Raw genomic sequence first — 19,036 nt, forward strand, 5'->3', positions numbered from 1 at the left:
CGTGTGTGTGATTGTGTGAGTGTGTGTGTGTGTATGTATGTATGTGTGCAAGGGATGTGTGTGTGATTGTGTGTGTGTGAATGTGCATGTGTGTGCAAGGGATGCGTGCGTGCAGATGTGTGCCGTGCAGATGTGTGCCGTGCAGATGTGTGTGTGCAGGTGTGTGTGTGTGTGCAGGCGTGTCTGCAGGTGTGTGTATGTGCAGTTGTGTGTGCAGCAAGCACGGTGGGGCCCGTGGTGTGTGTGTGGGAATGCACAAGTGTGTGAGAGGATGCAGGCCTGCACAGGGGTGCAGTGTGTGTGTGTGTGCATGCACAGCACTGCCGTGGGGATGCATGAGTGCATGGCAGGGCACACATGGACCCTCTGTGGGGATGCATGAGTGCACAGGTGTGCCTGCAGACTCGCATGGGACAGGGTGTGCATGCACTGGGGCACGTGGGGGTGAGTGTGTGTGTGTGTGTGTGCAGTGTGTGTGTGTGTGTGTGCAGCCCAGCACAGGTGCAGCACTGCAGCACGCATGCATCTGTCCACAGACACTCCATGCATGTGTGCACTGCTGTGTGTGTGCTGCAGGTACGTGCAGGGACGGGCTCACCTGCAGGTGTGCTCTGTGTGTGCTGCAGGCGTGTGGGGGCACACATGCATGGGGGTGTGCCTGTGCTGCACACGGCTGCAAAACTCACTCAAAACCTTGCTCAGGGCAGGTTTTCCTGTGATGTTTGTGCTCCCCTCCCCAGGGAAGCATCACCAGGGCTGGGGGAATGAGCTGGGGTACCAACACCTGTACTGGGCTGCTCCTGGCTTACTACTGAGTTACTGTTTGCTTCCTCTGAGGCTACTGCTAGGATGCTACTGGGATATTCTCCTGAGGGAGTAGTGAAATACTGTCAAGACACAGCTGAGATGCTCTCAGGATACTACTGAGATGCTATGAGTTTACTAGAATGTGTACATAGAGCAGTAAGGCACTTCCAGAGTGGCACTAAGCTACTCTTAGGATACCATGTAGATGCTACTGGGATGCTGCAAAGAGCTCCACTAAGGTACTATCAGGCTAAGATATTTCCAGAGCTGATACTGGGGTACTCATATGAAGGTGCCACTGGAGCAGCTCACACAAGGTTCCTCTCAGGATATGTTCAGGTTGCTTTGAGTGTAGTTATGTGGTAGTAAGAAAACACCAACACACTCTGAGGGTAATAACTGTATCCCATTACACCACCATTAGGATCCTACCAGGATACTCATTATCTACTACTGTGATACTATCAGGGCACCAGGATGCTGTTGGGATGCTCCAGACATAGAATCAGGATATTCCTGCCTCTGCTACTACAGCACCAGGACAATGCTGAGCTACTCAATGCTGAGCTGCTACTAGGATACTCTCAGTGTAGCACAAAGGTACTATCAGGATGCTGCTGAGTATTATCAGGGTAACATCCTGGATACTCCAGAGTATCACATTGCTAATGAGGCACTACAAAGATGCTACAGGGTCTTTACTAGGACACAACAGTACTGGTACTACTGATAGTACCAGGATGTTATCACAAAGCTCTGAGGTGCAGGAGCCAGTTTCCAGTAAGATACTCTCAGGATAAAAGTGCATTTTTATCCTAAAGTATCTGTAGGATAATTCCAAGATGCTACAAGGACACTAGAAAAGATGCTGGTAAGATACACCAGGGCAACATTCCCATTTTTGGGACTCTGTCAGCACATTACTGATCCTTTCAGGCCACTTGCTTAGTACAAGGATACACCTAAGATACTACCACTTCAGGGAAGCAGCTAGTGCTATGACATTTTTTACAATACTATCAGGGTAGCACTAAGCTGCTTGGAGCTCTACCAGCACTTTGTTACAACTAGGAAATTGCTATCAGAGCAGTGCCACAATATCAGAATATTTCTTCTGAAGGGAGTACATCTTGTTGGGATACTGCCAGGATACTACAGAGATCCTGCTGGTTGTGTAACAGCCCTGGAAGAAGGGTTTCAGTGAGTGCAGCAGCAGCCAAGGGAACGGAGGGCTGGGTGTTGTAAGCTGTTAGTAGCCTGGTGCCTCACGGGCACGCTGTCCCTGCAGCTAAGGCAGCACATCGGTGTTGAGGAGGATGGAGGCGCCCCTGGTCAGTCTGGAGGAGGAGTTTGAGGAGGGGTCCGGGGACGATGGGGGGTCCCTGCAGCGCGCTGCGGACCCGGCGCTGGCCGAGCTGGAGAGCTTCTCGGCCGAGATGATGAGCTTCAAGTCGATGGAGGACCTGGTGCAGGAGTTTGATGAGAAGCTCACCGTGTGCTTCCGCAACTACGACGCCGCCACCGAGGGCCTGGCCCCCGTGCGGGGGCGGCTCCAGGCGCAGGAGGAGGAGGAACGCCTGCAGGATGAGGAGTGAGTAAGGCCCCCCTGCTCCTGGGGCCATTCTGCAAACCCTGAACCCCCCCAGCCCAGGGTAACTCCCAGCGCTGCAGCGTGGCCATGCTCCGTGTCAGGAGTAGCGCTGTAGTATCCTGTGAGGAAGGGTCTGCATGCTCAGCCCCTTGCACCACAGCACGGTCACACAGCAGTGTGGAATAGCTGGGGAGTATCTTTCGAGTAGCTGTGTAGCATCCTATAAGTAGGACACCCTCAGGCCTTCATGCATCCTGTCATGGTGGTGAGATACTCCCCTTTCCCAGTGTACAGTGCTGCTCACAGCATGATTGTGTGGCACTGCAGAGTAGTGGTGTAGTATCCTATGAGTAACACCCCTCCAGGGCTTGTTGCACCTCCTTGCACTCTTCCGTGAGTCCATCATGCAAATCCATGCCTGGGCTGTGCTGTGACCCTACAGCACCTTGGAGTAGCTGTGTGGGACCCTTGGAGTAGCTGTGTGGGATCCTTGGAGTAGCAGCCTATGAGGAGGACGAGCAGCATGTCCCGTACCACATTGCAGGGGGCCACAGCTCTGTCTGTGCAAGGAAAGCCCCAGGGGCTGAGCATAAACCTTGAGTAAGGTGTGAGTAGAGTTCAGCCACCCCCTCTGTACCATGCTAGGGGATGGCCAAATTCCCTAAGGTGAAATTCCCCTCTAGGCTCCCCCAAATATTCCTGTGCCTTTTGTGTTAAATTCGACAGTTTCATTAAAAACCTTGGTTTGTTACAAAATGCCATTTTTTCCTGCAAATCCTTGGGCTTTTTCCTCATGATGATTACACACAATCACATTTCTAGTGGATTTTTTGTGTGTTTAATCAGGATTATTCCAAAATTACTAACCCTTACTTCCACCAAACTAAGGGGTTGCTTTCAACCCAAAAAGCCCCAGATCTGTCGGTTTTGTTGGTTTCTGTTTGGTTTTTTTTTGCCCCAAACCCACTGAGGCTGAATTGATTTTTGCAATTGGTTGAATTCATGGTTTTTTCAGAGCAAAATGCAGCTTGGCTGCGTGCCGGGGCTGCCGTGCTGTCGCCGCTTTGTGCCACTTATTGTGTCTTTTTTTGGGTCACTTTGGGCAAAACAGGGCTTTTTTTTTAGTCTTCTTTGAATGAGCCCTGTGTGCAGACTGGGGGAGGGGCTACAGCCTCACAGGCACTGAATTTCCAGAGTTTTTAACCATTTCTTGCCATAATTAACTCAGAAATCACTGCTGGTCTCAGCCTGCCTCTGTGGGGTGCTGGTCCTTTAAGAACAAAAAAATAAATAAAAAGCAAATTTAGGGGGGGGGATAATTACTAATTTGCTGTGCTTTGTTAAAAAATAAGTATTTAAGATTTGGCATCCACATTTTTCTATGTTAATTTTTGCAATCTGTAATTCCAAGGGGAATTCAGCCCTGGTGAGGAGAGAAATATAATAAATCCCAAAAATGAGCAGTTTTGGAGTTGGAAAGGGGGAAAATGGGTTTGGGGTGATTTTCAGGATTTGGATGTGGCACCACTTTGGACCGAACCCACCATTCTGGTGGGAAAATGGGGGGGTTTGCCTGAGATGGGGAGAAAATGTAAGAAATAAGGGAGAATGGGGGGGGAAATGGAGAAAATGGCAGGGAAAGTGGAGAAAAGGGAAAAAATGGAGGAGAAAGACAGAAGATGGCAAAAAAAAAGAGAGCATTTTCTCTTTTTCCTCATTTCCATTTTCTCCTGGTTTTTTTCTCTCTTTTGGCCATTTTCCTTCTTTTCCTATTCCCTATTTTCTCCCCTTTCCCTTTCTTCCCCTTTTATTCCTCTTTCTCCATTTCCCACCATTTTCCTTCTTTACCTTCTTTCTCATTTTTTCTTCCATTTCCCCCCTTTTACCCAGATTTTCCTTCCTCCACTTCTTCCCCTTTTTGCCCCTTTTTCCATCTTCTTCTTTAGCCCTTTTTTCTCTTTTCTCCTGTTTTCCCCCTTTCATTTTTCCCTCCTTCCCCTCCTTTTCCTTCTCTATTTTCTCCTCTTTTGGTCAGTTATTTGGGAAAGCATTTTAGGGTATTTCTGGGGGGTTAAAAAGTGACATTTTGGGGTCTCTGGGGTATTTCAGTGAGGGGGTTGACTGTTTGGAACATGACAGGGTGACATTTTGGAGATTTGGGACCTTTAAGGGCATTTTGGGGGCATTTCAGAAGAACATTTGGGGACAGTTTGGAGTGTTCCAGGGCAGCATTTTGAGCTGTTTTGAGGCCTTTCAGAGTCTTGTGGCTTTGAGGCTGCTTTAAGATAATTTTTGGGTCACTTCAAGGCATCATGGTGATGTTTTTGAGTGGCATTTGGGGACATCTAGAGACATTTTGGTACACTGCTGTGGCCTTTTGGAGTGTTTTGATAGCAGCATTTCAAAATGACATTTAGAGGGCATTTCAGGGCAGTTATTTCATGATGCTATTTTGAGAAGCTTTGGGGTCTTCTAGGACAGCATTTGGGGTCTTCTAGGACAGCATTTGGGGTTTTCTAGGATAGCATTTGGGATCTTCTAGGATAGCATTTGGGGTCTTACAGCATTTGTGGTTTTCTTAGGACAGCATTTGGGGTTTTCTAGGATATTATTTGAGATGTTTTGGGATGTTTCAGGTGTCTGTTTTGGGATTTTGGAGGTCATTTTCAGGATGTTTCAGGGCTGTACTTTGGGATGTTTTGTGGCATTTTGGCATGCCGTTTTTGGGATGTCTCTCTGAGATGGTCAGCACTCACCACCTGCCTCCCTGCAGGGTCTGGGATGCTCTGACTGATGGCTTTGCCCCCCGGAGCTCCCCCCGGCCGTGGCAGCTCCCTGGGACCGAGGCCCTTGATGGCACCGACCCCCAGGTACGGCTGTGGCACCCCTGTCCCCACACGCTTCCCTGGCAGTGATTGACAGCTGTCAATCAACTCCAAGGCTCAGTGACCATCATGACACTGCTAAACTACTCGTTTTAGCATCCAGTCTTTGGCAGTTTGCCCCTGTGTCACGGGTGGGGTGGGTGTTTTTGGGGTAGGAAATGTGTTTGTAGTGAGTTTGTGCTGTCAATTGCTGCTTTTGGGGTTATAAAAATGTCCCAATATCCACGGAATTTAACCCATTTGGATGTAACGGCCTCTTGCTAAAGGGGGAAGAGAAGATAACTTCCTTGGGTTCTTTTCTGCCAAAAAGGTGAAAAGATAGTGAAAGGTGGGGAAAAAAGAAGATGCCTCCTCACCCAACATCTCCATCCATCCATTCCCTGGTGGTGTTCCTCTCTGCCATGTCCCCATCCAGCATTCCCAGCATCTCCACCGAGCGTGTCCAGCCCCACTCCCCATCCAACACCTCCATCCAGCAGACCTGGGCTTCTCCCTGTCATCTCCTTAGTCCAATCTGCAACTCTCCATCCATCTTCTGGCAACACCTCCCCCTCCAGTGCTTCCATTGTGTCCAGTGTCCCAGTCCAGAGCCCATCCAACATCCCAATCCAACATCTCCATGTGATGCCCTCAATCCAGCACGTCCCCACCCAGTGTCTCCCTGTGCCACCCCCATGTCCCCCTGAGCCAGGGTTCCCTGGTGGCTCCCCCATGCCAGGCCCAGGCCAGTGGTGCCACCAGGGCTGCCCAGCCTGTGTCTCCTGCAGCTCGGTGGGAAGGAGGAGGAGGAGGAGGAAGAGGAAGAGGAGCTCACTGAGAGGAGTGAGCAGGACTCTGGGATCAACGAGGAGCCGCTGCTGACAGCTGAGCAGGTACCTCATGGGCATCTGGAGCCCTGCATGTCCTCCAAAAGCCAGCCTTGGCCACCTCAGCCCCATGACCACGAGCTGAAAGCACAAGAAAAAGCCAAATCCCATCACCTTGGGATGTGGCATGCAGGACCTGGAATGTGGATGTAGACAGAAGTGCAGGTGGTGGGTGCCAGTGTGGGATTTGTGTGCACGTGGTGGCCTGTACTAAATGGGTGCCATGGGAGGAAGGGTCAAAGTGTGGGGGCAGAGGTGGGATGGAGCTGCAGGATGCTGGTGTGGATGCAGGTGCAGGTGTGGGGTGCAGGATGCAGGGTAGAGGTGTGGAGAGGGGGATGTGGGGTGTGGATGCAGGCTAGAGAATGCAAGTGCAAGTACAGGATGCAGGAGGAGGAGCTGTGTGCAGAGAGCAGGATGCAGATTCAGATGTGGATGCAGGTCCTCAGTGCCCATGGAATGTGGGATTTGGATGTAGATGGAAATGTGGGATGCAGATGCAGGATGCAAATAGGGGACCCAGGGTACAGATGGATGTGAATGCAGGTGCTGATGCAGGGTGAAGGGAGCAGAATGCAGATGCAGGATGAAGGGGAGGATGCAGGTGCAGGATGCAGAATGCAAATGAGGATGGAGGGAGCAGGCTGCAGGTGGAGGATGGAGATAGAGGATGCAGGTGCAGGATGAAGGGAACAGCTGCAGGTGTGGGTGCAGGTGCAGGACAGCTGCAGGTGTGGCTGCAGGGCAGGGTGCAGGTGCAGGACAGCTGCAGGTATGGCTGCAGGGTGTATGTGCAGGATAACTGCAGGTGTGGCTGCAGGGTGCAGGTGCACATGGAGGTCACTGGTGCCCCGCAGGTCATCGAGGAGCTGGAGGAGCTCATGCAGAGTTCACCTGACCCCGAGGCTGACCCTGAGGGTGAGGAGGAAGAGGAGGAGGAGGAGGAGGAGGATGAGGAGGAAGAAGGCAAGGCTGATGCTGAAGGCAAAGGTGGTGGCGGGGGCACGGAGCCCATCGTGCTGCGGGAGCTGCATGCTTTCTCCCCTGCCTTCAACAACAACTGCTCCCACGAAGGTACGGCCAGCAAAGCCCAGGCCAGTCACTGTCTGGGGACAATTCCAACCAAATTGGACAACTGAGTCTCTCCAAGCCTCAGTGCTTTGGGACTTGGCCAGAAGGGCTTTTGGCAAAAACTGTGAAGAACGCAGGGATCTGGCTTTTGGTGTGGAAAGGCACGTGGGGTTCACCAGGAGCCTTTGTGTTGTGCATGGGGGTGTTCCACGCACGTGAGATTTGTCACTAGTGCCATGGGCTGTGTCACCAACAAGCCCAGGCTCTCCACTAATTGCTCTGCTCTTTATCACACTGTGCAGGTTACTAATCACACCATGTCACTAATTGCACCGTGCATGTCACTAATTGCACCGTGCATGTCAATAATTGCACCATACATGTCGCTAATTGCACCATGCATGTCACTAGTTGCACCATACATGTCACTAATCACACCCTGCCTGTCACTAATTGCACTGTGAGTATCACTGAGTGCACCTTGCATGTCACTAATGGTGCCAGGAAGTTCCTGAATTGCTCTGGGCACGTTGTTTATGGCGCTGAGCGGATCAGTAATTGCACAACGGGTTTATCTCTTGGTGTCTCAGAAAATGCAGAGCACATCTCGCTCAGCACGAGATGCATTTTAATGGTTGCAGTGTGCGTTTCACTGACTGCTCTGGGGGTGTCACTGATACTGCACCAGGCTTTTCCCTCGTTTCCCCATGCATGGCACTGGCTGCAGCGGGTCCAGAGGAGGCCACGGAGATGCCCCAAGGGCTGGGGTGCCTCTGCTCTGGAGCCAGGCTGGGAGAGCTGGGGGTGCTCAGCATGGGGAAGAAAAGGGAGAGCTCAGAGCCCCTGCCAGGGCCTAAAGGGGCTCCAGGAGAGCTGGAGAGGGACTGGGGACAAGGGATGGAGGGATGTGACATGGGGGGAATGGCTTCCCACTGCCAGAGGGCAGAGATAGATGGGACATGGGCAAGAAACTTTCCTGTGAGGATGGGGAGGCCACAAGGTTTCCAGAGCAGCTCTGACTGCCCCATCCCTGGAAGTGCCCGTGGCCAGGTTGGACGGGGTTGGAGCACCCTGGGATAGTTGTCCCGGCCCCATGGCAGGGAGGTGGGACGAGATGGGCTGTGCGTGCCTTCCAACCCCCCAGCCGAGGGCTGTCCCCTCGGACACGAGCCGGTCTGTGCTCCGCGGGCAGGGCTGGGGCAGCTGTCGGCGCGGGAGCTGCTGGCGGCCGCGGGCCGGGCGGAGGCGGCGAGCCGGGCGCTGTCGGCGGAGCTGGTGGCGCAGCTGGCACGGAGGGACGAGCTGGCCTTCGAGAAGGAGGTGAAGACGGCGTTCATCGGGGCTCTGCTGGCCGTGCAGGGCGAGCAGCGAGAGCAGCGAGAGGCCGCCCGGCGCCGCCGCAGGGACAAGGGGCTGAGCCTGCAAGGGGCGCGCTCCGAGCGCGGCGGCCACATGCCCCGCAAGGTGCTGGGTGCGGGGACCTCGGAGGGAGAGGAGGAGGCGGGGGGATGTGGGGACAGGATGGGGCAAGGGGATGAGGGATGGGATGGGAAGAGTGGCAAGATGGGGTAGAGGGACGTGGGGGCAATGAGGGATGGGATGGGATGGGATGGGATGGGATGGGATGGGATGGGATGGGATGGGATGGGATGGGATGGGATGGAATAGTGGCAGGGTGGGGCAGAAGGACATAGGGGTAAGGCAGTGAGGGATGGGATAGGAAGGGAATAGTGAGAGGATGGGACAGAGGGACAGGGAATGGGAAGGACACAGCACAGGAGGTCATGGAGCAAGGACAGGGGAATGTGGGACAGGGGGGCTTGGAGCAGGGGGACAAAGAGATGTGGGATGTGGATATGGAGCAGGGTGATGGCATCTGGGCAAGGTGTGGATGTGGGAGTCAGGGAGTTGTGGGGGATGCTGGTGCCGCTGTCCCCAGGAGGTGACAGGGTGACATTGTCCCCCCAGCGCTTCAGCATGGAGGGCATCTCCAGCATCCTGCACTCTGGCCTGCGCCAGACTTTTGGTCCTACCACCAACGAGAAACAGGTGCCCTTTTCCCCCCCAAAATTGCCCCAATCTGTTTGTTTTCACTCCTCCCTGCACTCCCCATTCCCCTGCACCCCCACAAACCCCTTTTAAAATGTTTTTTAGTTTTACAACACTGCTCTGTCCCCTACACCCTGATAATCCCTCTTGGAAAAATTACCTGTTTTCACCCCAAAAAATCCTTCCTGAGGGGGGATGGATTTGGGTGGAGTTTGCAGCACCCAGTTACTTCAGCACTCCCCAAAATACCTGCAAATCAAATGCAATTGCAGGAATTTTCTAGAAATACTCTCTTTTTGCACAAAATTGGGGTGATTTGTCTCAAGGCAGTGCAAAAAGCAGCTGGTTTTGTACAATCTGCGTGGGGTTTTGGGGTGGCTTTTGTTTCTGCAGTACCTGAACACGGTGATTCCCTACGAGAAGAAGGGCTCACCACCCTCTGTTGAGGACCTGCAGATGCTCACCAACAGTGAGTATTCATTCAAGCTGCTGTTTTGGGTCGGCATCAGATGTTTAGGGGACACAAAGGCATATTTAGCTTTGCCTCAGAGGCTGCAGTTTGGGGCATCATTGCAGCACAGCTGGTTTGGGGGATTTTTTGCATCATTGCAGCATGGGCAATTTAAGGTGCTACCACCCATGTTGCATCATCATTGCAACAAACCCACTTGGAGGGGAAAATGCCTGGTTTGCATCACTGCAGCACAACTGCAATAATTGCTCTATGCAGGCAGACACCTTCCCCCAATTCATGCTCCTTTTACCAGGGTTTATTTGGGGGTAAATCACCCATTCTGCATTGCCTCGGATTGGCAAAGTGGGGACAAAAGTCCTTTTTGGATGTTCCCAGACCTGCTGCTTAAATTGTTTGGGGAAATTGTACAGCAACTGTGGGGCTGGTTTAGGGGGAAAAGGGAGGTTTGGGGGCAGCAGGGCCAGGCTCACAGCTTGTTCCCCCTCACAGTCCTGTTTGCCATGAAGGAGGGGAATGAGAAGGTGCCCACTCTGCTCACGGATTACATCCTCAAAGGTACCTGCACCCTCCTGCCCCTCCATTACATCCTTTGTGCATCCTTTCCCTCCTGCAACCTCATTTGTCCCTTTTGCATCTCCTGTGCATCCTCTGTGCATCCTTGGAGAATCCCAGATACATCCTGTGTCACTCCTTCCACTTCCCTCATGCATCCCTGGTGCATCCTCCACACATCCTTCAGGAATCCCAGGTGCACCTCCTGCATCCCTCAGGCATTCTTTGTACAGCTCTGCTGTTCTGCCACACCTCTGGGGGCCCTGTGCAGCTTCCTGCCCCATCCTGGGGCCCATGTGCTTCATCCACACAGCCTCAGCACCCTCTGCACGCCCCCTCTCACCCCCACACCCCCTCAGGCACCCTCCTCTGCCTCCCTTGGGTATCCCCATCCATCTTCCTTGCATCTCCCAGGCACCCTTGTGCACCCCTGCACATCTCCCACACCCCTCTTGTGCATCCTCCTGAGTCCTCGTGTGTCCATCATGCTCTTTCTGTGCACTGCTGTGTGTGTGCATCCCTTGTGCATCCTCATGCATCCTGGTACATCCCTGTGCATGCTCATGGATCACAGTGCATCCTCCTGCATCCTGGTGCATCCATGTGCATTGCAGTGCATCCCTGTGCAGTCTCCTGCATTCCAGTGCATCCTCATGCATCCCTGTGCATCCCCCTGCATCCCTGTGCATTCCAGTGCATCCCCTTGCACACTTGTGCATCCTCCTGCATCCTGGTACATCCCTGTGCATCCTCCTGCATTCCTTGTGCATCCTGATGCATCCATGTGCATTGCAGTGCATCCCTGTGCAGTGTCATGCATTCCAGTGCATCCTCATGGATCACAGTGCATCCCCCTGCATCCCTGTGCATCCCCCTGCATCCCCTTGCACACTTGTGCATCCTCCTGCATCCTGGTACATCCCTGTGCATCCTCATGCATTCCTTGTGCATCCTCCTGCATTCCTTGTGCATCCTGATGCATCCATGTGCATTGCAGTGCATCCCTGTGCAGTGTCCTGCATTCCAGTTCATCCACATACATCCCTGTGCATGCTCATGGATCACAGTGTATCCCCCTGCATCCTTGTGCTTCCCTGTGCATTCCAGTGCATCTCCTTGCACACTTGTGCATCATCCTGCATCCTCATGCATTCCTGTGCATCCTCATGGATCACAGTGCATTCTTAGGAATTCCAGTGCATCCTTGTGCATCCCTGTGCATCCTCACAGATCACAGAGCATCCTCCTGCATCCCTGTGCATTCTCCTTCATCCCAACGCATCCTCATGGATCCCTGTGCTTGCTCATGGATCACAGCACCTCCTCCTGCATCCCTGTGCTTCCTCCTGCATTCCAATGCACCCTCATGCTTCCCCCCACACACCTGTGCATGCTCCTGCCCCACTGCAGCCTCGGTGCCCCCACCCTCTCTCTCTCTCTCTCTCTCTCTCTCTCTCTTGGCAGTGCTCTGCCCGACCTGACGCGGTGCTGCCCCCACACTCCCACCCCGGCGCCTCCAAAACGGGGCCAAACCCAAGGAAAAAGGGTCACCCACCCGTGGCTGCCCCACCCTGCACTTCCCCCTTTGCACAGCTGGGAATAAAGAATTCCTTACATTAATTAAGCAGCTGGTGTCCAGTGTCTGTGTCCCCTCTTTGCTTGTGGAGGTGCTTTGCGACTTGTAGATAGGAAAATTATGTTTTTAAGCAAAAGAATCCCTGCACAGACTTAACTGCAGTGCTCAGGAATATTCTGGGATCTATAAAAAACACAAATTCTGGCTAAGGAGCTGCTGGGTGCTCAGAGGCAGCTGCAGCTGCCACCATCAGAGGGGCAAAATTCAGATTAAATTCCATTCTCGGGGGTTTTTCCCATTTTTTTCACTTTTCTGCAGCCCAATTTTCTGCTAAAAATTGTGCAAACATCACCTTTTTCCCTTATTAAATCAACCCATTATGAAGGAATGGCTCATTAAGGGACAGGGAGGCTTCCATCACTTCTGTTTTTGAGAGAATTGCTCTGTTTTGGGGTTTGTCACTCATTTTGGGGAAGAGTGCCTGATTTTGGGGTTGTTGTTCATTTTTGGAGAGTGTTGTCCATTCAGTAAATTCAGTCATTTGGGGGGAAGTCACTTATTTTGAGGAGAGTCACTCATTTCCAGAAGGACCAGTTTGGGACATCATCCTCTGGGGACATGTCACTCATTTTGGGGGAGAATTTTTGGAGAATACAACTCCTTTTGGGGTAAGCACCCATTTTTTGGAGGGAATCACTCATTTCAGGGAGAGATGAGCTCCTTTTGGGTCATCATTTCATTCTAAGGAGTGATTTTTGGAGACCATCACTCAATATGGGGTGAGCATCACCCATTTTAGGGTTGTCTGTAACATTTTAGGGGAGTTTTTAGAGGGAGAATCACTCATTTTTGAAGAACACAGCTCATTTTGGGGTGTGCACCACTGGTTTGGGGCAAAATCCCATTTGGAGCTTGTTTGAGGGGGAAAACTTTCATTTTTGGCAGACCATCACTTTTGGAAGTATAAATCTAATTTTTTTCCACATTACTCAATTATCAATTTAAGTCCATCCACTCATTTTGGGGGTAAATTAGTTTTATGAGGGGAATTTTCCCCATTTTGGGGGGTTATTCCTGCATTTTGGGTCTTCTCCACTCAAATGAAGAAGCTGCCAAGAAAATACAGGTGCTCATCTTGTAGCACTTTATAATAAATGGCCAGGAATTAATACTAAATTACAATGAATCCTTTATGAAATTACAGATTACATTCACGCCAGATCAGTATCCAAAAATAGGCATTTTCTGCCCATTGCATCACTTGTGGTTTTGATCCCAGCTCTTGTTCAGGTTCTTTTGTCAACTCTTCAAGAGCCAGGAAAAAAAAAGGACAATGTGGGCAAAAAGCCACCAAGAGAATGAGACTTCTCCTAGAATCTCACATTTACAGCAGGAACCTGCAGAAGACAATTCCTTTATTTTTGCCCTGGTTTGCTTTTGCATTTCCTCCCATGCCACATTTTAAGGCGAGTACACCCTTTTGCTAGCATTTCAAATAAAAAAAACCCAAAATACAGGGTTTTTGGCAGCTTCCCTCCCCCACAGGGCTAAAGCTCCACCCTTTTCCCATGTGGAGGGACAATACCAGGGAGAAATTATCTTTTAAGCAATAATACTGAGTTTCCTTCCACCCAGGCATCGCCATTCAATTTTGGGTGAAATCTTGCTATTTTTAAGACCAATTTTCCCCCATTTTTAACTAACTCTGTGCCAAAATGCCTTGGAAAAGTTTTACTTTCGGCAGCCTTTGCCCCAACTCCGCGTCCAATCTCGGCCCTTAAGGATGAGAACGGGGTGAGTTGGTTTTCTTTTCAGATTCAGCAGAGGTTTCAGCACATAAATTAAAGGATTTGGAAGAATTTCCTCCCTTTTCCAGAAAGTTGTGTCCAGAGTCACCAAACATTGGGGTCAGAGTTGGGAGGTTTGGGCAATCCCATGAGTCGAGCAGCAAACCCTCCTTGGGTATTTCAGAATTTGCACTCGCTGATTATTTTTCTTCCCCCTCCATGCCAGTATTTACTCCTGTGAATGACCTTTCTGGGGGAAAAATCCAAAAAGCATCAAGTCCTGGGGTTGGTTTGGCTTTTCTTTGCACCAAGAAATCCAAGGGATGGACGCCGTGGCCCAAACAGCATCCGAGCATCACGTGGGGAAAACAACTTCCCCTAAAAATGCTTTTGCTTACCAAAAAAATGAAGGGAAAAAGAAAAAGAAAACCTGAAATAAAGGATTAATCTGGCCACAATATGTGCCTTGTAAACGTGTGTCCTTCACTTCTGTGCGCTGCCATGGTGGTCCCCGTGCTCCTGTGGGCAGCCAGGGCCTCTGCCAGCGCCACCAGTTCGCTTTTTTCTCACTAATTTCTTCTTCTTGCCTTTTCTTTTTTTGCATTTCAGGGGGAGTTTTGTATCTGGTGCTGTCAATGATTTGGGAGGGTGCAGGGGGAGCTATTCCAGTGAGTCACTGTGGTCCAAACCAAGGTCAGCGCCAGGTGCTGCTGGGAGGCCGCCAGGCTCTTCCTCCAGCTCTTCCTCCTCTTCCTCCTCCTCCTCCATCTCGTCCTCGTCCTCCTCATCCTCCTCCTCTTCCTCGGTGCCATCCAGGGAGTCGTCATGGGCTGCCAGCATCGCCTGCTGCATGGCCATGGTGGCAGTGGCTGATGAGAGGGGTTGGAGGTTGTCCATGCTGAGCGAGCCTGGAATTAAAAGGACAGAAATAAGGACAGAAATCCAGAAAATACAGAAAGGACAAAAGAAGTGTGTAAAACAAGAATAACTCAAGTGAGAAGCTTCACCCACAGGGTGTCCCACCTACCCCAGTCACTCTGCAAGGTCCAGTCCTTAAATTTTTTAGCTAATACATCATTAAATAACAAGAAACCTTAGTTCTGAGCAAGTAGATGCCCAAATTGGTTGGGCAGATCTTCTCTTGATCTTCTCTCAACTCCTACCTTTCCTTCTCTTCATCTAATCTGGTGAATGTTCATTTCTGCTCTCTTCACCTTCATCTTCTCTCTTCATTTTCCTCATCTGTTCCCTGTTCATCATCTCTCTTCAGCAGCATCATCTTCTCTATTCTTCACTTTCATGGTCTGTTTTCATCTTCTCTCTTCCCATTTTGTCTCAATGTGTCTTCTCATCTCCTTTTCTTTCCCCTCCCTCCCTTCCCCAGCTCCTCAGGAGATGCCCCACAGTGGGTGATCATCACTGGTGGCCAGCTGGAAGTCTCTTCTCGCATGGGCCACCTCGTGTGTTTCCCCACAGCTCAATAAAGGCCTCTAGAAATTACCAATTAAGGCCATAATTAGTGCAAGGCACTTCCTGGAAGGGCAGGAACCACTGGGGCTTGTCCTTACCATCAGGATTTGTCCCTGAATTTCCCCCCTGCTGCTGCAGGACGCCAGCAGCGATGGAGTTGGGCCAGAACCGCTGCGTGGGCCGGTGCTGGGATTTGATTTTCTTGGCTTTGGGGGCTGGGTCTGGGTTGCTGGCATCGAGCATTGGCTGCAGGATGCGCCGCCGGGCGTTTATGAACCTTCCATGGGAAAGAGAGAACACTGGAGTTAAGAGTTGTTACACCAATACAGAGTTAAAGCAACATTATAGCAAATCAATGAGTTGAAATATAATGATAATACTTTAAGAAATCAGCTTCAAGAAGCTGGGGGATTTTTATTTGCCTGTGGCACATTATAGCTCTGCATTAATTCTTCCTGGATTTGCCAGGAGAGGGCACTGAGACCTTGCAAACCAGCACTGACACTAAACACAACTGAGCTCATCTCCCAGAAATCCCAAAGTCACAAAATCAAATTCCTGCTGAGCTGGAAGGACTCACCAGGATCATTGAGTCCAGCTCCTGGTGCTGTGCAGGACACCCCAAGAATCAGCCTTAACCACCCAAGTAACCCCCCCAAAAAGCTTTAAACAGCACCAAAAGAGGGTGAAAAAGGTCCTAAAGCCAGCAAAGTGACTCTGTGGGCCACCAGGATCTGCTCACCAGTTGTTGACTTGCAAGAGGGTCAGGTTGGTTTGGGCAGCGATTTGTCTCTTCTCATCCTCTGTGGGGTAAGGGTGCTGGAAACAAAGAGAGATGGCATAGCAGGATTACATCCCTGCATGCAGGATGTGAAAAATAATGAAAACCTGCCTTTTTTCCTTTTTTTAACATTTTCCCACCCTAAATTTCATATCTTCTTGCATTTGCTGAATGCAAGATTGAAGGGTGGCATCCAAGAGAATCAAGATTTCCTCAGCTGCACTTAGGGCTTTTCCAAAGTTTTCCATCAAATTCCCTTGAAGGAAAATGTTCTTGGGGTTGGTTTTTTTTTAACTCTAGCAATTTTCCAGTGATGGTTGTTGGTAAACATGGGATTTGTGCTTCAAAACCCACAATGTTTATTGTCAGAGGCATCAATAAAACACCCTGAAACATCTGCACTGGAAACCACCAGCACTGAAAGCTCCAGCAGCCTCCTGCCAGCTGTGCTGAAATGCTCTTTTCCAACCCCAGAAATGAAATTATTATCAAACCATGCCATGTTTTGGAGCCCCAAGCCAGTGACAATTACCATGGCTTGTTTTTCATCTGTTATCCCCCAGAACAGTGTAATTTCCTTGACAAAACCACCCAAACTCTGGGGACTCACTTCCCACTGGGGCCTCAGTGGTTAAAAAAGGCTTTTTTTGGGGAGAAATATCCTATTTTTTGTATATTATTTCCAATATTATTTCTTCCTGCTGCTGCTCCAGAAATTCCAGTAAAATGATGAGCATTTTTGGTTAAAAACTGTATCATCTCTGTCACCAGATGGAGAAGTCTCATGGGGAAACCCAAATTTCTTCTGACCACGAGGACCAGGCTGAGATCAAAGGTCCAACCATCCAGCAGAAGAATTTATCTCAATTTAATTTCAGTTCAGTTTTGGTGATCTTGAACCATGAGGTTCTCTTGGCTCCTGGCAGAAAATTGCTTTGCAGTTTCTGGTCTTCCAAATCCTTTCTGTGCCTGCAGATTTGCAGTTGTGCCCTCCAGAAACACAGGAGATGCAGGACACAGCAACACTCTTGTCCTCATTGCAATAAATCCAGAATTTTCCATTAAAAAATTAGGCTGGGAAGTTCCCAACCTGCTGCTGCTTCATGTCCTGGCTGGTTTTTCCACAAGTTGCTCTTTGGAGCTTTTCCCTTCTGCCCTGGGATCTCCCACCACTTGGTCTTCATGGAGAGCCAGGCTTTGAAACCAGTTTCCAAATGATTCCTTGACTGAATTATGCAGGAAAAAATGTGGGATTTTGGCTTTTTGCCCTTCTCCCAGCCCTGCTGATGAGAGAGAACTCTTCATGCATGAAAATATCCAGTTTGCATCTAAGCTCCCTCTACTTTCCATCTCCAATCCCTCAAAATGGGGTGATTTTGCAATTCTGAGTTTTGACTGATGGCTGGTGTGCTACAACCCTACCTGTGAGCAGCTCTCACATTCCACCTTGATAGAAAAGGATATTTTGGAGCTGTTAACTGCAAAAAAATTCTCAATTATCCATCTTCAAAAAGTCATGGGAGTCCCCTTCTAGATTTGTGTGCTTCTTCTTGCCTTAAGGGAATATTTTTTCCCACCTGCAGTGACAACAGTCATTCCCAAAACACTCCCAAAACACAAACTTTGCACCTCCAAACACAAATCCAGACAAAGCACCACCTGGATCTGAGGATTTCTGGATTTTTTGTCTTTTTTTCCTGTCTTGCAGGGTGTTTTGGTGGCTCACCATGAGATGCTGGAAGAGCCATGAGCGCATGATGTTGGTGGCGTGTTTGGGCAGGACGCCCCGTTTGTTCTTGGACTTCTTGTCCTCACCATCAAGGAGGGAGGTGAGATCCAGGTTCACCTGTCAGGAGAAAAGGAATAGGGAGAGAATTGGTTGAAAGTGGTGATGGGCAACCCAAAAAATGGGCAAAACCAACCCAAAATGGGAGTGGGATGAGTGAGAAAAACCTGGCATTTCTAGGAGCATCCAAAAGCCATTTCCTGCTCCACCAAATCTGCATAAATGCAGATTTTCTCCCAGGATTTGTATCTTTTATCTCAAATTTTCTCTCAGTGTTTTGCAAGGGGTAAAATGGCACAACTGGGGAGTGTGGTGATGATGCCACGACCAATTTCAATGTGTGCTTTAGGAGGAAATCACTTTTACCTGAAAAAATAAAGTAAAAAATAAAACCCAAACCTCATAAAAAGATGATTTTCTCAACTGAAAGTTAAAAAACCCCTGACACTCATCAACCCCATGTTCCTCACCCAGCTGATTTCCACCAAAAGTGGGGAGATGCCCATAGAGCCAAAATTTGCTTTTTGCCCCCCAGAAATTAAAAAGAAGCATCTTGCTGCAAGAGAAGTTTTAATGAGGATTCAGGAACTGAACTGAAATCTAAGCACTTGAGTTAAAAAGGGATTTTTTTTCCCCAAGTCTTCATCAAAACACTTCTCCTGGATGAATTAAACATCAGGCCAGCAGGTTCCTGTGATTCCCCTGGGCTCCATCTGAATAAATCATGCCAGTGGCACAGGAAGAGCATCCGAAGGTGCTTGTCCAGGCTCTCTCCCTGCCCCAAAATTCCCTCTGCACATGTTTTTCCCACACCCACAGAGGTTTTTCCTGCAAGATTTAAACCTGCAATGGAGAGATATTATAGAAAGAAAATTTTTAACCATTGCACAGGCAAAAAAAAATCTGCCACCTCTTTCCAAAATGCTGTTTATTGATTGTTTTATTAGAGGCTCCTGCAATTAAAATGGAGCATTTCAGAAATAATGGGGGTGGATTTCTGCTGCTCTGCCCCCAGGAAGCAGTGTTACAGAAATTGATGTTTTGGGTTTGGTTTTTTCCAGATTCCTGGGGAATAGGGGTTGGGAAGAGCTCACAGACAAGTTGTGTTAATAAATCCAGTTCTGCTCCAAATCATTGTCTCCCTGAAAGAATGCAGGGATCATTGCATAACTCACTGCAATGTCAGGAAAAAAAGAAGAAAAGGAATAAAACCAGAGCAAATGGCTGAAAAATATCCCCAAATTCAGAAAGCAAGACCTGAAAACGAGCATTTCCCACAAGTGCCATGATTGCTGTGCTGAACAGGCAATGCCAGTGAGCCCAGAGCTGTGAAATACCAG

At 49.8% G+C, this 19,036-nt stretch overlaps 2 protein-coding genes across 2 annotated transcripts in view; one reads left to right on the forward strand and one right to left on the reverse strand.

Moving 5' to 3' along the window:
* The window catches only part of FEZ1 (fasciculation and elongation protein zeta 1), a 12,616-nt gene extending 693 nt beyond the window's left edge, over positions 1-11,923 (forward strand). Inside the window, exons 2-10 of the mRNA XM_015649966.2 lie at positions 2,096-2,398; positions 5,172-5,268; positions 6,051-6,155; positions 7,007-7,223; positions 8,413-8,684; positions 9,189-9,269; positions 9,663-9,738; positions 10,234-10,299; positions 11,761-11,923. Of these exons, the coding sequence (XP_015505452.1) occupies positions 2,124-2,398; positions 5,172-5,268; positions 6,051-6,155; positions 7,007-7,223; positions 8,413-8,684; positions 9,189-9,269; positions 9,663-9,738; positions 10,234-10,299; positions 11,761-11,777 (1,206 nt within the window). The 5' untranslated portion in view covers positions 2,096-2,123 and the 3' untranslated portion in view covers positions 11,778-11,923. The remainder of the gene's footprint in view (positions 1-2,095; positions 2,399-5,171; positions 5,269-6,050; positions 6,156-7,006; positions 7,224-8,412; positions 8,685-9,188; positions 9,270-9,662; positions 9,739-10,233; positions 10,300-11,760) is intronic.
* Positions 11,924-12,999: 1,076 nt separating this feature from the next.
* Positions 13,000-19,036, reverse strand: part of PKNOX2 (PBX/knotted 1 homeobox 2) — a 50,567-nt gene continuing 44,530 nt past the window's right edge. The window contains exons 10-13 of the mRNA XM_033519693.1: positions 17,637-17,756; positions 15,872-15,948; positions 15,228-15,406; positions 13,000-14,567 (exon numbers count right to left, since the gene is read on the reverse strand). Coding sequence (XP_033375584.1) covers positions 14,320-14,567; positions 15,228-15,406; positions 15,872-15,948; positions 17,637-17,756 — 624 coding nt within the window. The 3' untranslated portion in view covers positions 13,000-14,319. The remainder of the gene's footprint in view (positions 14,568-15,227; positions 15,407-15,871; positions 15,949-17,636; positions 17,757-19,036) is intronic.

This window comes from Parus major, chromosome 24 (genome assembly GCF_001522545.3).
Source record: "Parus major isolate Abel chromosome 24, Parus_major1.1, whole genome shotgun sequence".
NCBI classification, from domain to species: domain Eukaryota; kingdom Metazoa; phylum Chordata; class Aves; order Passeriformes; family Paridae; genus Parus; species Parus major.